Here is an 18,021-nt window from a genome sequence, read left to right as displayed (position 1 = left end):
ATTTGTGACTTTTTTGTTGTTCCATAAATACAAACAGGGAGAACTTAGAGCTTGATGTGCAAAGACAGGGAGGGTTGCCATAACGCTAAGTTCTGTCTGTATTCAGTTGTGAAGATAACGAATCAGCGTTGAATGCCATGGTCAACATTAAATGGAGTTCTTTGCCATCATGCACTAATGATATTAAAAGAGACTTGACTGCTGCCCTAAAGGCTACAAGACAGCAGCTCATATGAGTGAAATCCAAGACTGGTGAAGTTGCTTTTTTTCCCCAGCACTTACTAATTGACTGAATTTAGGTGAAGTTTGTTACAGTGAAAAATTCCAGGAAGACCAGAAATAGGAAAACTGTTACCAGGAAAGAAGCGTAATGACAACCATGTGGCACAGAGTTAGTTATTTATTTTAAATTTTTTTTTTTAAAGCTTCAGAGCTCCAGTAGTCTTCAATTAGTGGCAGTACCCGAGAAAGTGTTAAATAAATTCTGATTAAGGAATTTAGCATTTTCTTCTCAGAAATCTGAAATAAGGAACACCTCTCTGAAACATTCCTGTCCTGAAGCGTGACTGACCTTTGCACAACTCTTTTGAGTAGCTGATATCGTTCTTATTCAAACAGAAACATTAGTCTCCAGAAGTGTGACTGATCTTTACACAACTCTTTTGAGTAGCTGACACCATTCTTATTGAAACAGATACTTGTTTGTTGTATTTCTTCTTTATTTAGATAAAAGATGGTATTATCTCATTGAATGCTGACTTGTGGAGGTAGCAAATCCTGATCTTGGCTTATTTTTGGGTCAGTGCCTTTTTATTTCCCTATTATTTTTGTGATGCAGAAAGAGACAGTAACTTCTTCCTTGAGGAAGGTCAGATAACAATTCAGAGGAAGTCACAGGTACTAGTGTGGTACTTAGTGCCCTTTGGTTTTAACAAACCTCCTTTAGCTATGGGAGCCAGCAAACGGCACCAGTATGGGGAGACGGGCATACGCAAGGAGCATGCTTCCTCCAGTGTCTCTGAAGCAATTTAGAGAAGATCTGTAGTCAGTACTTATGTGTCCACTCTTACTGGAATGTTAGCCACAAGCAAAAGAAACTCTTCTCCCCTTTTAAAGAAAAACACTGAGAATAATGTCTGTCTCAGTTCCATGTGAGGTCATACTGGACAGAACAAGGGACACCTGAATGACTCCTGATCTCAGAGTTAGAAATAACTAACAAAATTGAAAGCATTGTGTGCAATACTGTAAACTTTGGTTTTCTTTAAAGCTGTGAAGTTAGAACTGGAGCAGTGAGAGACCTTAGAGAAAAGCAGTTGCTTTATTGTTTTATCGCTTTGAAAGCAAAGAAAGGTAAATAAATGCTCTGGTAAAAACAGATTTTTTGAACTACCTTTTTTTTTTCTTGTCTTTTTTTTTTTTTTTTTATTTCAAAACAGTTGTTACAGAAATTTCAGAAAGTTCTACTGTAGTAATTGCCAGCTTCTGTTTTTTATTACATATCTAAACACAGTCTAAAAGTGCATCATGAATCCAGTAGACCTTTGCAAAAGGACTGTTTTCCCTAGTGATATACACTTAGACAAATCATATTTGAAAATCGTCATATTAGTAGGAATTTCTTTAAAATGACATTTTAATAATTTTTCTCCCTTTATAAATGATTGTTACACACTTACAAATGATAGCCCAAATAACAAATGATTAAATAGCTATTAGTATAGTATATTGCAAACACTGTTCCAGACAGCAGTAGCAGCATATAGACTCTCCTCGTGTACAACAACTGCAGTGGTGGAAGAAGGATGTAACTTTAATAGAATTTACTCTTGTGCAGGCATGAAGTTGTATTTCCCAGCCAATTCTCAATTCTGTCCCTTCCCCACCAAACACTAAAATAAACAAGAGTTCTTTACCATTTCCCTGAAGCAGAAACAACAGCAATTTAATAATCAAACATTTCCCCCCCTAATAACTGTTTAAAAGAAGGCTCTACAAGAGATTTGAAAACATACTGTAAAAATGAGAAGGTTAGACAGTGTTTCACAACCAGTTGGGCTCAATGGTTCAATCATTACACTTCCCACTTGATGGTGATTTAGGATAATCTGTGCCACGACTCAAAGTAATACAGACTTAGAAATGCAGAACAAATCCATTCTCTAACAAATGTCAGAGCAGTATGTTAAATCAGAGGATTTTTCTGCAGATCTGCATCAGCATCATTAAGACCATAGTTGTAGTCAGTGCTGGAGAAGAGCCTGTGATGACCCTGTGATTGGCTATGGGCCAGGAAAACTCTCACTGAGGTGCAGAAACTCAGTCCCTCTTCATTCAACACTACTGCTTTTATATCCATGGTGCAGCAAGGCCAGTGAATCCCATCTAGAGGAATGAAGGTTTTCATTAGGTAAGCAAACACCCCAATGCTTAACTTCTATCTCATTTGGACTGTGCTGTTGTTTGAAGTGAATGAGGGAAAATAAATGCCAGGAAGCTTTGAAGAAAGTGATCTATAAGTGGGATATTTTAAGCAAGCTGAAAACGTGGCCTTTGTTGAAACAACTGTGCATATATCTATATCTATATATATATATATATATATATATATATATATATAAATGAAAATATACTATTATTTTTAAGGGTGGGGGAGGCATCTCAACTACTTAAGGCTTCCTATGAAAATCCAGGAATAACCAGGTCACATCTTCCTTTCTGGTGATTATCAAATCCTCTTAAGTACGTAACCTGAGCAACATAATAAGACATATATGCTTATTTTGAGCATTTCTGCACCATGGGTTTATAGATAGTTTTGTTTCACTGGCTTGCTCTAAACTAACATCTTTGATAATTTCTGCTCCCAGGACAGGTACGTGTTTGCTCCAACTGCAGTTATTGGACTAAAGCTGTGTGCTGCTACCAGCACTTTTTTGAGCAGTTGCGTAGTTGCATTTTCCATGTGCTGACAGTTTCTAAGAAACAAATAATTTTCTTCTCATACAAAAAATATACCTAACTAAGATATTTATCCCCTGACAAAAGGCTATCCATTCCACAAAAGGTACAAATCAGTTGGTTTTTTCAAATTTTTTTTTTACCAAAAAAATCTATAAATTGAAAATTAAAAAAAGGAGAAAGAAAAGAAAAAAAAAAAATCAATCTATTTCTCCAACCTGGAGGGATTTCCTTATGTGGATGAATGGATGTTTTGGTTTTCGATTATATTTTCAACTTATCCCCTCACTGCCATTTGTTAACTGGCACTTGTGCTAAGAACAATAATGTAGCACCTTATCTCTTCCAAAAAAAAGAGAGAGCCAAATGTCTGAGTGCTGCTGTAGGTTCGCATTTAGTGTTGAATATTTCAATTTCATAAAATACAGCTGTCATTTAAAAATAATTTAAAAATCACTGACTGTGCTGAAGATCAAATGTAATGGAAATAATGTAAACATCCAAAAGCTTGAATTCATTCCTAACTGGATTCATCTTTACAGGCAGGCAATAGCAAAATGTTAAGTCTCATAGTACCCCAAAGAAACTCATGGAACAATGCATGCATTTTCATTGACACAAAAAAGGACTGGACTGTAAGGAGGAGAAACTACTTCAGTCATATCACACTGTTATTATGAAAGATTAATGTGCTATAATCCAATACCTAGGACAAGTGTATACCCCGACTGTAGAATAGCATCACTTAAACTGGAAACAACAGAACCAATTACTATAGGAAAATACTTATAAAATACTGTACACCCCTTCCTCAGTTGGCCAGCAAATGTAAACAAACAGCTAAGTTCAGTTGTTTCAAAATATTGTTAAATCTGATTATCTTTTGCATAACATGCCAGTTCATCTCTCGCACTATCACAACTCACCTGTCACTGCCCACAGTAGCTCATTAGAGGTTTACACATCAGCTCATACAGACATTTAAGTGGACCTATACAAAGAAATGTGTGGGACATACAAAAACTTGCACACACTGTGACCAGAAATGCATATTCCATATGTAAGCTAATAACTGGAGAGCGGAGCTTAATGCTTGATGCAACATGGGCTATTTTATTGAATGTTACAGACTGACAAACAAGACCTTGAAATGTGATATTAAAATTGTCTTGTAACGTTCATTGATATTACCACATGTCACAACTATACTGCTCTATATATGGAAGATATGTATATATGTGTGTGTACATATTTCATAAGCTATGCTTTGATACAGAGTATGTCTCATGGCACATGCTATAGCTACATGATGATGGATGATAAGATTTCTGCTCTCACAAAACGGTCATAACGTTTGGAGTGGGAAATCTGGTCCCATTGCAAGGAGCCTTACCCCATCAAACAGAAAAAGGAGCAGTTTGATGCAGCGTGTTAAAAATAAGTGAGGACAAAATAACATCCATCATAATATATCCTATAGACACCACATTGTAGAATAAATGGGAAACATTCAGGAGAAGTAGTGTTCTGACATCTTGCAATCACGCTTTTAACATCTGAATGTACATTTTATATATAATGGCAAATGTTAAGAGGTAAATAAAGTGTCCTGTTTCATTTTACCTGGAATGTGTGCTCCAGATCAATAAAGTGCTGTATCCTACACATTTATACAGCTTCTGGGTTTGGCAAATTCCTTTACCCTGACAAATAAAGCAATGAAATCTACCCCAGAGGAGAGCCCTATGCCTTGAACTAATTCACTAAGCACTGTTGAGGAATTTCTGATGAGTCTGAAGTTTCTCTACAGTAAGCCAGTAATATGGTGAAGGTGGAAGAGTCCACAAACAGTTTCAGCAGACATTCGCAAAAGTAACAAAGGAAACAAAGTGAGAATATCCCCCTCTACTCACCAAGGATAGATAGATTTGGAGAAGCCTTAGGAGAAGGCTGCTAACAGAAGTTGGCACATTTGAAGCAGATTGTTTAACACAAGTTCCTTTGCCCTTGGGCGTTTTGCTATTGTTCAACAATCAGCCTGTCAAGAGCATGCTTCATAATGCACAGAAAGGACTCTGACCTTTCTTGGTGTTGCCATGTGACCATAACGCTGCACATGGACTGCAAGGCAATTGCATAAACACGGTGTCTTGGTGGAGTTCAGCTCATTGAAAGCCTGATCAAATAGAAGAAAGCAACGAACAAATTGGTTCAGGAAGTTATGAAACATATTGTGCTTATAGTCCCCAAGCTGCATTTCATTATTTCCTGAACTTTCCCACGGAGTGACTTGGTATCTACTTGCTTCTTTTCTTGAGGCTCATGATTATTTTTATGTCTCAATTTGATGCCTTTCAGCTTTAGCTCTCATAATGTACTCTGAGTCTCCCAGAGTGAGATCCCAGTGAGAAAATATCAGTCTGCATTTTCAAAGCTGCCTTACAGATTTGGAAGGTAATTCCTATTTAAGTAACAGGATGTACCCCACTTGCATGTGTTTGCTTTTAGTAACAAAAAGGAGCTGGTTCTACACAGGTGTTGGTCATTGTAGAGACGTTTTAGACGTTTTAATTTTTAGTTGTGGTGCCTTGATAAAGAAAGTGAAGTTTTGATCCAGTTGCAGTTTATGCTCCTCCACGCTTTTCCTGTCTTCTGCATGCCCTTCCACCAGTGACCACAGTGATACCTTCTTGTGAGAAGTCTGAAACTTTAGTTGACATTGTGGAGCCTTGGGAATGTAGGTGGAGTGCAGTTATGACTGTCTTCAACCAAAACCCCTAATTGTACTACCATTCAGATACTTTCCTCCTAAAAAAATGCATGTTGTGTGACACTGCTGAAGGGTAGAAGCCTAGCCATAACTGATGGCTTTTGCTGTTTAGAGACACCTGCAGGTTTGCTTTAGTTCTTTAGCTTACTTTGAAAGCACATATACTTTATAGCGTTTTCCAGTCCTCTGCCAAGAACATTTCCCTTAAGCAACTTCAGTCTAATTGCATTAATCAGGATTCAGATTGCTTCATAAATCTCATACACTTTGAACTATTTTTGGGGAAAAAAAATAAGGTGCATATTTTTAGGTGAGAGAATGATGTGAAAAATTGGCAGCTCAAATGGAACAGCAAGAAGAGCCTGGTAGATAAATCTCCATTTTTATATGTAATAAAATGGATCAGTGAGAAGCTGACAATATTACTGTGCACCTTCTTCTTACTATTCCATCACATCTTTTGCTTTAATGAGACAACATGTTGATGACAAATGTGATAAAAAAATAAATACATACTATTCTGCTTAATTACATTCATCCTGAGCTTGCTCAGTTGTGCTAGAATCTAGAATGCCTGTTTTCATACAGGAAATCACTTGATATTTTAACATTAATTCTTCCTCCATTTAAGTTGCAGTACAAAAGGTTTTTAATTTCCCTTTCTGTTCTTGAAAATATAAACATTTTATGGTGCTAGGAGTTTATACAAAAAGAGACAAGTGAATGTTATGATTGTTATCATGATCATCTTTCTTCATTCCACAGGTGTGGGATGCAGGACATTTGGGAGACTTTTGGTTTGTTTACTGCCAGTTCCTACAAAAATAACAAATGCTTTTTGTCAGTCACCACAGTGGTGAAACAGATGAAAGAGAAGTTGTGATTGAACTTTAGAATATCTAATTTGTACTGCTCTTTTTTTTTTTTTGCCAGTTAATTTCTGCAACCTAAAAACTTAGAATATATGATCAAATGTCTTAGGATGCCTTCTAGTAAAAGGCAGATTTCTCAATCTACTCATATACTTATTTTGACTTCTTAATGGGGGCTTGATATTCCTGTTGTTCACTGAAGTCTTTGTAAAGTTTTCATCCCTCCTTTTTTTCTAAAGTGCAAATGTCAGCTGGGTCAGATGCAGTAGCTCAGTGTGTGACACTGGGACTGATAATGTGCTTCCTTGACCAGTGGCTAATTCCAGTGAAGCTGACAGGAGGTGTCATCAGGGTATTTTTAATTCTGCTAAGAAGAATGGACTGGAGAACTGACAACTCTTAGGCTGCTGAAGAGCTTTGTCTAGGCCTAGCTGTGCTTGCTTTCAAAGCTGCGGAAAGCTCCTGTTCTTGACAGTCTCCTCATGGACAGATTGTCCCCTCTGGTCTCTGGCCTTGAGGACTTACTCCTCTGGAAAGGGTTTCGCAGGCTTGTTGTGTTTCGCTGTCTGTCAAGTTTGTCACTGATGGAGTAGCTCTTCCGTGTGTGCTGTGCATGCAACATGTTGGAATCCTCTGCAGAGTAGCTGTTGGCCCGCTCTATTTTTGGAAGTGGGATGCTGTTGGCCAAAGTTCTTGTAGCATTGCCATCTTGAGGAGATAAGGGGATTCCCTTCTTGTCTTTGGCCTCAGTATCCTCATGATCAGAGCTTGGATGACTTAGTTCAGCCTCTCTCTCTGGATGGCAGCATCCCAAGTCCTCCGCTTTGCCCCCGAGACTTCCAGGGAAACTGTCTCTCTCTGCGATGGCCTGGGGAGCACTCACACACCTCGTGTCTATGCAGTCAGTAATACTTGTGTATTCTGCTGTTTTGACTGGGACACCAAGGCTGCTGAAGTAGCTTCGAGATGGAGAGAACATAAAACTGTGAGATTTCACAATTGGTGTTTCTTCCAGAATAAATGGAGTTGTAGCCAGATAACGACTGCTTTTAGATCGCTCTAAAGTATGATACAAGGGAGGGTCTGAATCCCAGGGGATTTGGCAGTCTGTGATTTGTGAATAGTCTGAGGAAAATGCTCTTGTTTCTATTCCAGAGGTTTCTTCATAATCAAGACTCCTGCCAGAAATTTTTTCACCAGGTGTACTGCTAATGTATGCACTGTTTGCTAAAATGGAAGAGGTTATGTGAGCCTGCAGAGCTGTATCTCCGGTACCAAGAATATTTATGGAGCTGTCAAGTGGCTCTGTGTCAGAGTGCATCTCATCCATAGCAGAAACGTAGATGTCTATGCAAGATGAAGGCCTTCTGGAGTTTGGGGCAATTGACAAAGTGCTGGTAGGGGCTAAGGGAGCCTTTCCTTCTTTTGCTATCGAGTGGGAACTGGTAGCCCGATGCAGGCTTGGAGATCTCTCCTTAAAGATGCTTTCAAGCTTTTCCAACCCACATTTATCCTTCATATTTGTTGCATAAAAAGAGTGGCTTCGCATGCGGGGTGTGATTGTAGGAGATGTTGGAGACATGGACTCCTCTCCCATGGGATCTATGTTCTCTTGAAGCTTGTAAGTATTTCCTTCCTGACTATTGAAACTACTCTGCCTCACGATGTAGGCTGCATCAGTACAGTCAGATGAGGTCCTGGATCGTATCTTGGTCACCTCACCTCTCTCTATGCCGGTCAGTTTTTCTAAGGCAGTCACCATTCGTCCCATCATGTCTTCCAGCTGAGCTAGCCTGATGTCAACAGTCTGCAAAGAGGCCTTCATGCAGTGCTCTCTCTCATTCACTTCTTCCAGTCTCATGGCCATGTTCTCTACCCTTAAAAAAGGAATGAAGTAAACAGTTTTTAAAAATTCCTACAGAGCAGTGATATTCAGCAAATAGGTCACCAGAGCAAATGGGAAGAAGTAAGTCTTAAAATTCAAATCCAGTCCCCACCACCTTATATGTGTTAAAACTCTGCTAAAAGAGGTTCAGCAAACAAATGCCTCTTGCTCAGCAAAGTGCTCCAGTGAGTTAAACTAGGAGTGTCTGCTGTGTAATCTAAATGGCATTTTTTGTGTGCTTCCCTGGGACAGGGGTTATTACAGAAATGTTATTATGATGTACTGCCTCTCTGCTGCCAAGATTTCTAATTAGAATGAATCACACTTACAGCAGGTACCACAACCCAGTTCATTGCACTTGTGCCACAGACAACAGCACTGCAGCCAACTGGAGAAGTAAATGAAGGGAAGTGGGCAATATGCCACATAAAGGGGGTAACATGCCTTTTTTTTTCCCTTTCTAGTATTCTCCCCACATTTACCCCAACCAGGCTTATATGGACCTAATAAGGTAATTTCTTCATTCTCTGATTAATTTTTAAATGAGGTATATAGAAAGGTGTACTGATTTTAGGTAATATCAAGTAAGGTGTGCATGGACACTGCAGGGAGTAGAAGACCTATCAACCCAAATAGAGCCTGCGCTAGGGCACATACACTAAGATAGATTCATTACTGTAATTGTGCTTTAGGTAGCCTCTGTAAACAGTTTAGAGATGGAGATGGTGGATTTAAAAGTTATTTATTACCTGCCTATCATTTTATATAAAGAAAAGTTAGGTGAAAGTATTAACAGGAAATAATTGAATGTGTGATCCTAATTTAAGTTTGAGTGTAGCTGTTCTACACTGAACAGCTGTCTAATTTTTAATTTTATTATTTTTTTTAATTGTAAGGCTTTACTTTCTGGCTTCCAGAATGTCTCTGCTGGAGAATTTATACAGAGACCTCTTGTTTTACACAATGAAATTACCTTTAGCACTTATGAAATTTCTTGTAATCACTTCCTCAGGTTGTAGCCCCTAAGGTATACCTGGGACCTCTATTATCTGCCAAAAAAAAAGTATTAAAAGCAACTCATTTACATAGTTTTCTTTGTCTTATTTTTAAGTCTACATTTCTGGGTTTGTCCGTTCCCGCAGACACTGAAGAAGGAATGGAGAAGTGGCAAATACCAAGTGGCAGGGTTTCCACTCTTCACAAGGCTCTTACTCTCTGCCTGTTAGTGCAATTCATACTCAAACATTAATAGGTGCCCTGTCAGTCATCGCTAGAATCATCTACAACTGCTAGCTGATTGTCAACAGGATGAATGATATGGAGCTGGCAACACCACAAAGCTCTTGCTTGCCAGAAGGAAGCCTTATTTTAGCAATGAAAGAATGTTAGCCAGCATTAACACCTTGTTAGCTAATGCACAGAACTGTAGCCAGTAAAATACTGAGGTCTGGCTGCCTTGTGGTGATGACTAACAGCAACTTTCAAGGAGACTCAAGGAAAGGAGACTTGAGAAGACTTGGGGAGACTTGAGGAGACTCAAGGGCAGGAGACTCAAGGAGAGGAGAAGATACTGAAGGAGAGGAGACTCAATGAGACTCGAGGAGAGGAGTTTCAAGACTCAAGGAGACTGAAGGACACTTGAGAAGACTCAAGAAAAGGAGACTCAAGGAAGAGAACAGTAGACTGAATTAATAATGTTCTCTAGAGATAGCTGAATAGTCTTGAGTTGTACAATAGAAACATGGCCAGATGAATTAGTGCATGTGGTTACATATTTATACGAGTAGGACGGTGCATAGTGAAATGTTTCGAATCCTGCATTCATGTGAGGGCTATGCAATGCTATAGAACACAACTAATGCATCCCAAGAAGAATCTAGAGTCATGCCTTGCTGGTACGTCTTCATACATTTGTCTTGCCTTCCCTGAACGTGATCATTAGCTACTTCCTGAGGCACAAGGTGTAAAACTGATGATATTGCTGGCCAAGACACAGAAACTTTTGAATTACATGGTCTTTTGGTCGCTATGGAAGTAATCACAGATGTGATTGCATTGTTAGTAGTGGGATATATAGCAGCTCAAGAGGTAGTGTGGTCTAGATTCAAAAACCAGGGATAAAAGGTTTGTGAGGAATGCATATTTACATGGGGAGGGCCCTGACTACATACATTTATTCACAGAAATAAAGCTTGAGTGATTATGGTCTCCTTCAAATCCAAAGCTATTACCAATCTACTCACCTTTTGTTATATATTTTGCATATAGCCATTCCCAAATTTTTTAACAAAAATGCATTCTTTTGATTGGTGATGTTCCCTTACATTAAACCGATGTTCAGTTCTGTAGTAATTCATCACACAGAACAGCACTCTTAGTAGAAATATCATAAAATCACATCTGCCGAGCACTTGGACACCAGAGGACATGTTCTGGAAAAATGCAGTCACAATCTGGTCCTTAAAATGTATTAGTAAATGGAGTTTTCTATTTCCTTGTATTGTTCTTGCACTCAGTGAGCAGACAGCCAGAGCTGTATTTCATTCAGGAACAGTTTTGAATTAAAACAGTATTTCAAAATAAGAACGGCCAAGTTTTGCTTTGGGTTTTTGTTTTCCCATGTGTATTGAAGATAATCTTAAACCCTTTGACAAATATCACAGTATCCATATACGATGTCTCCATTGCACCTGTGCTTTTCCTTGCAGCAAGATTTATCCAAAGTATGAGAAGGTGCCAAGCCATCCAACAGATGGGAATGAGAACAGAAAAAGAGGATGCTACATGTAAAATGTGCACCAGCTGTGTTCTGCTGAAGCTTACAAAAGTTCTAATGGTGAAAACAACTTGCTCTTAGGGCAATATTCAGTAACTAGGGAAAAAATGGAAGGTCATAACTGGGAACCTGGCAAAGCCTTTATATTACCTCTGATGAACCTTTTTTAATTATAATTTGGGAGGTAAGGGCTTTGGCTGCCATTCATTTTGGCTATATTTATTTTTAACCTTTGCACATGAGTTCATCAATAGTTTAATCGAAGTAATGATTTAATGAGAGCAAGGCAATCTTTTCAGAAGTAGACCTCTTAATTGAGTGCCAGAATTAGCTTCACAAGCCCCTTTGTGGATCTATGTCCATTTAAAAAGCATAATGTATACTTCAAAATCCTTTCAAGCTGCCGCAAAGAGTGTAGGCACTGAAAGGCATTTACAGGGGTTTCCACTCTGCTTGTACAGGTGATGGTAGAATGGTTTTACTCAAGACGTAGGCAGCATTTCCCAAGCCTGTAACAGGTTGTGGGTACTTGGCCTGACATAATTTTGTAAAGCAGTGCTGATGCAAGAGGCCAGCCAGTTTTTCCAAGTGCAGTGGTTTCTTTAAGCTGAGGAGGCTGGGCTGTCCTGGCTGTGTTCCTGTCTGGAGCCTAAGACCACTTAGTGGTCTGTCTTTGTGACCATAGGGAGATGCCATTGGATTCACAAACTGAACTTCCTGCTGTCACTCTGCATGTACCCAAATCTCACCAGTGGCCCTTTTACCAACCCAAGCCTATTTCTGTGTGCTTCAGCTGACCATTTCTGAGATCTGGATAACACATCTTCGTTCACACAAATGTTGTTAGTGTCATTGCATGCATTGCACATTGGACTGTAAAGCATGAAGGTACTGTACACCATGTAGTACCAAAGATGACTTAGTATCTACTCTAACCAGTTTATCTGCTTTTTTAAATGTTAGGATGCAATCCTGCTCCTTTGGGATTGGGTTTGCATTGGGTTTGAAAGAGTTGAGATCTGTGCATATGAAAAGAATTCCTACCAAGGAGACTGTTTAAGTGACTTCACGCCAGATCAATAAAAACGATTATTATACTATGCATGTCTCTGAACTGGTCAAAATGTGCCACTGAAAGTTTCACAGTCACTAGAAAGGAAGGATCTCCAGGAAAAGTTGTGATTCTGCTGTAGATTCTTCAACTTTGCTTTCCTCATAGGTTTCCAGAAGATTCAGTAAGATTTGCCTAGTTAATGGAAACACCTTACAGCTTAGTACTGCTTTGTATTTTTCTGCATAGTCAATTACTTCTCTTATGTGTATCACTAAACTACTGCTACTTCCAAGTGCCTGTATGAGATCCTATGTAGTGGGTTACTCCTCTGAGTTATTTAGTACCTGGTGCCAGGGGAGAACAAATGTGTGAATTCTTTTTTTTAACTTCTGAATATGAAAGGATCAAGTCAAGGAGACATTTTGTGTGAGGACATCAAATCTGGACACATCTGTAATTGTTACAAGAAAAGTAAGGTGATTGCTGAATCAAGACAGGCCCCACAGGATTGACTTTTCCTAGGTGAGAGTATAAACTGCTGCCTGTTTTAGAAGAGTCAGACAAGATGCTGTGGTCCTGACCCATCACAGCCAGAGACCACTTAAGTGAAAATGTTTATTTACACCCACGTCAATGAAGCAGAGACAGGATCTCTTTTTGTTCTGTGTTCCTGGATTCCTAACCTGTCTATTCCTAACCTAGGCTGAGCAAGATTCTGTTTCCCACCTCCCATTTCCCTTTCAGCCTCCTGCTCCCTTCTTCAGGTGTACTTGGCTTTGCACCTATAATGTGCAACTGTTCTTCCTCCAGTAGGACTTGGGACACTCTGATGAATCTGTCTGCAAGTAGGAACTGCTGAATCAAGAGGTGAGTGTATCTTGAGCAGGAAGGCAATGAGCAGTCCAGGTCCAGGTGCAGGTATGTCACACATGACTTGTCCCAGCCCTTCCTTCTCATTGAGCCTAACAGCTTCCACAGCTTTCTGCAAATAGAAGGTCTTTAGGGGAAGCTTCATTGACATTTGCAAAGATTTCTGATTAAATTTTGCACCATATAAAGCTGTAATAGTTGAACAGATGATTAATCTGGTATGTTATGGCCATGGTGTAGGTATTTCTCTTTGTCTGCTGCTACAGACTAATGACTGGACATTGAAGAAGAAACTCTGTAGTCTTGCATCTTCTCTGATTTCTTTGCTTTATGTCTCCCCACAGAAATGATAAAATGCAGATCTGGATTTTAAATATTTGCATATTCCACAGGTTACAAAATAGATGTTTGGTATTTTAGATTTGGAACACTCTGAGGCCTGTCCATAACTGCAGGAAAAATGACCTAAGCATCCACTTTTTAAAACTTGTGTTATTACTTAGCTCTGATTCCTCAAACATCTTTAAAGTACTTCTCAGATCTCTGAAGTATTCACACTTGTCTCGTGTGGTAGAGCACTGCAGTTGGTTTGGCAAGGAGAGAAAAAAACTAATAGCAGATGAGAACTGCATTCACTGGGGATTTTATCGTTGCAAGTCCTAGGTGTGCTTGGGTCTCAGAGTGGCTGCTACGCCCAGTGGGAGTGCTATCTGGGTCACTCTTACAGAGCTGGCATATGCTGGTTTCTACATTAGACTATTTGGCTAAGGTAAATAGATTTTTAAAGAACTGGTTGTCTGTGGGACTCAGGTGCTTGTCATCATTTAGGATTTATAGTCATGAATTCTTCTCTGTAACAAGGTGCTTTAAGCTGTTCATTTAAAACAGAGGTAAGGGCTCCTCTCCTGTAAAACAGGCCAGCAGAGAGTGCAAAGGCAGACTGTTGTGCATTTGTTTCACAGAACTTAGAGCGCCTGCCTGAGGTAAGACATATCCCAGCTGGATTACTTCTTGTTTTCAGATACTTCAAACAGACTTTTTATTTTCTTAGCCACCAAAAGGAAAAGTCTACCCCAATAGAGATTGGCGCCTCCTATCCTGGAAGGACAAGCCCCAAACATGCCCTAAACTAGACAATGGGCTGGGAAGTTTCTATGTCTGGTGACTTGGACATGGCCCAGACTTGCCTGGACATGTCCTGGGTCCTGGAAAACCAAGTGCATGTGTTGCAAGTGGTCTGACCTTGTGGCATACCTAGAGACTGTGTGTATCTCTGGCCATGTTTGGGCAAACTTGATTCCATAGGTTAAAGTATTGACTTTCTCCTCAAGTTCTCCTCTCCACTATTGATCATTATTATCTGAGGAAAGTTCTATTAATACTGGCCAAAATGGTAAGCCTTGCTTTGCCTTGTACAGTCCAGAGAAACAAGAAGGGCTGCTGCTGAGGTTGCAGCTAAAAAAGCCTCTCACAGCAAGCAAGTATGCAGCTGCCATGCCAAAGCTGCAGGGACAAGAGGTGCTCCAGACCCCTGAGCCTCTCCATGCGCACCAGCAGCCATCTGGAGCACTGGAGAAAACCCCAAGCCGCAGGCTGCTGGCCAGCCACATCCCCTGCTTGCCTGCCACGTGCCAAGGGGACACGTCACTTGTCAAAGCAGCCTGGCCATGAGCAAGCTTGGAGATGTCACCTGGAAAGTCTCTCATAAGGGTTCCTGCTGTCCACCTATAGCTGCTTTTTAGCAGAAAGGTTCCTCTCGAGTCCCCCTAGTGGGCAAGAGGCATAATTACTGCTGCCAGTCTCTGTCCACTTTAACTTGATGTTTGCATTTTTAGTTTCTGCTCAATTGTTTAAATGGCCTGTTCCCTGTGTAGATAACCACAGCCATGCATCCATACCTTGTAAACAAGATTTCTGGTGAGATTTAATATCAGTAAATACTTTCCATAGTTTTATTAGTATTTCTGCCTGATGATTAATATTAATAATAATAATTCATATCTCAACACCTGCATCTATGGATTTCACATTAGTTCCCTGACCACTGGACTATGGTAACACAAGAGAAAAAATAGCACTCAGTTGTACCACAGATCAGTTTAGCCCACTATCTTACTTTGATGCGTGTGTAATTCTTCCCTCCTTATATTCTTCAGTCTCAATAAACATTTTCTGCTCAGGAAGTTCATGGGTTCAATATGATCTCCAAGTACTTAGTAGTCCTTACTGGATTACCCTTCCATAAGCTTGTCTAGTCTCTGTTTGAACCCATGTAGGCTTTTAGCTGACGTCATCAGACTCTTCTAAACCTAACCAGATTCTTTTAGACCTCACCAGCTTTCAAGAATTTTGTGTATTCCCCTACTTACTGCATAAAACCCCTCAGAGCCCCAAACCACCAACAACAGAAACAAACAAACAAAACCCCCAAATCTCCTAGTTTTGTTTACTCATGAACCTGCGTTCCTGATAGGTTATCCATTTGTTCCCTTATATCTTCTTCTGGGAGAGACAGCAAACAATTGATTTCTACTAACTCTCTCCTTGCATGCATAATTATACAGACCTCCATCATTCCATTTCTCTCACCCCTTCCAGACTAAGCAGAATAGGAATACTTTGGCATTTTTTACGAGGAAGCCATTCTATGCCTTACCAGTCTTCTCCTCTCCTTTCAGAAAATATGTGTTCCAGGCACTCTGTTTTCAGTAAGCAGATGACTAAAGGATAGAGCATGTCTGCTAATCCTGCCCTGGGAGATATTTATTTCAAAACCAAATTGCCTACAGAAAGCACCTTTTAGGCGTAGCTGCAGAAGGGACAGTGCCAGATTACATATAAGAAGAGTGTTACATCTGTGTAATAGACTGCAACGACGACTCAAGTGAGGTCTGTTATTGAAGTTAAAGTGGAGTATTCAGGGAATGGAATTTTCAATGGTTCATAAGTTTTATGAATATCTGACAGGATATTGCCCTAAAATACTTCTTGGTAACAGTGCTATGAATCAAATAACAAACCCTGTTCTCAAAATTAAACTCTGTTGCTCAGATGCTGTGTGATGAAAGCATATAAATACCACAGCAGAATGACATATTTATTAATCTTTAGGATGAATGAATTTGAAGACTGGCAACTTTCACTAAAAGTAATGTATTATCTTTGTCTTCTGTGCATTTCATTGCTGTTGGTGAAATGCCTGGTTCCTTTTAAATGAATGTCAAGATCCCTATGGCTCTCAAAGAAACTATACCTGGCAAGGCCACTCAGAACAAGGCTTGCCTTTATGTGATTGGCTACCAGCTCCGTGCTAAAGCCATAATTTTCACTGAGGAACTCTCATTTACTCTATCACCACTTGTGCCCTGAAGTTCTACTTTAAGAACCGAAATCCAGGAATGATTTATGTTTCTCGCTACATTGGTTGCATTCTAATACAACTGGTTACAGGATTTATGTTTTCAAGCCTTTGAGGAACATTTGCTTTAGCAAAAAAAAAACAAAAAAACAACAACCAACCCAAAACAACCACAAAAAAAAAAAAAACCCAAACCCAAAAACAAAACCAAACAAAAAATAAACGAAATTTACCACCTTCTGTCACTTTTTAGTTAGGACTTATCAAAAATAGCCTAACTAGTTCCCTTTTCAAGAAAAGATCAGCTCATGAGAGAACAAACAGAAAAAGAAGTGCACCTTTCTGAAGTGACACGTATTCTTTCATCGTTGGAGGAATTGAATCTGTCATCCTTTTCTCTAAAATATTCTTCTATGCATTGCTCCTCAAAGTCGTGGACTTTTTTCAGTTCATCCTCAGTTATGAACAGTTCTGTGGAAACAATAAAAAAATTGTCAAAGATTAAGACACAAAATTAACTACATTCTTCTTATTGTGAAATTCACAGACTAAACTTTCAAAAGCAGGCTTCAATTTTTTTCTGGTGTTTTGGTATGAAAGCAGATAGATGTAGCTAATTACCAAATTAGTGGCTTCAATTATATATGATTCTGGAGATGGGAACACTTAAGCAGCCAAATTCTGAGCAAACATGAATGTGTTTTGATTGCATGAAATCTAAACACAGCTGCTGGTCAGGGCCTGGAGACACAGTGGGATCAAAAGTCCACCTGTAACCTAATACAAAATATAATCAAATTGGCTGCCAGGTAGGAGAGGAGTCTGAGTACAGAGGGTCTACTTGACATGGCAAGAGTTGATCTGCAGGCAGCAGCAAAGGCTGTGGCAGACGGCGTGAGGTGTGTGGGAGGAGAGCAGTCTGGCTGCACTTGTAACTTCAGTGCCACCACATGGCTTCCACTCCCTTCTGATAAGAGAAATGGGCTGTGGCAGGGCCTCCCTACCTCTGGAATACACACTGGGGGAGGGGGGAGATCTTCTGCTTTGAAGTACTAGGTGAAGAGGAAAGAGTGTGGCATCAAAATAAGCTGACAAGTTTTCCGTCATAGTTGTGAGAGCTCATATTAAAGTGTCGGAAGGATCTACTCCTCCAGCTTAAGTCCATGTCAAGGAGAGAACATGTGTCTACAAAATAATTATTTCACACCATCTCTCAGCTTATCTAAGCAGAAAGAGTGCTGAGGGAAGTATGAGTTGTTTGCTCAAAAAGTAGTGATGCTCTCTGTGTGTTTTCAGAAATAAAACTGAGCTCTGGAAATGTGTCAGACTCTAGCAATTCCAGCAATAGCAGACCAGCAACACTGAAGCAAAGCTCTGCTTTAAAGTGGGTAACAACCCCAAAAAATCCCAGAAAATCAGGGTTGAGCAGCGCAGTTAACCCGCTTCAGGTAGGATTTCTGCAGTTGAAAGTAGTT

General features: G+C 39.7%; 1 protein-coding gene across 1 annotated transcript in view; it reads right to left on the bottom strand.

Annotated features, from left to right (window-relative positions):
• Positions 1-382: 382 nt before the first annotated feature.
• TRPM3 (transient receptor potential cation channel subfamily M member 3) overlaps positions 383-18,021 on the bottom strand; it is a 350,032-nt gene continuing 332,393 nt past the window's right edge. Inside the window, exons 24-25 of the mRNA XM_064140553.1 lie at positions 16,885-17,017; positions 383-8,480 (exon numbers count right to left, since the gene is read on the bottom strand). Coding sequence (XP_063996623.1) covers positions 7,031-8,480; positions 16,885-17,017 — 1,583 coding nt within the window. The 3' untranslated portion in view covers positions 383-7,030. The remainder of the gene's footprint in view (positions 8,481-16,884; positions 17,018-18,021) is intronic.

Source organism: Pogoniulus pusillus, chromosome Z (genome assembly GCF_015220805.1).
Source record: "Pogoniulus pusillus isolate bPogPus1 chromosome Z, bPogPus1.pri, whole genome shotgun sequence".
Classification (NCBI taxonomy): Eukaryota; Metazoa; Chordata; class Aves; order Piciformes; family Lybiidae; genus Pogoniulus; species Pogoniulus pusillus.
The sequence above is the reverse complement of the archived record's forward strand: the minus strand, read 5'-3'. Positions and strand labels throughout refer to the sequence as shown.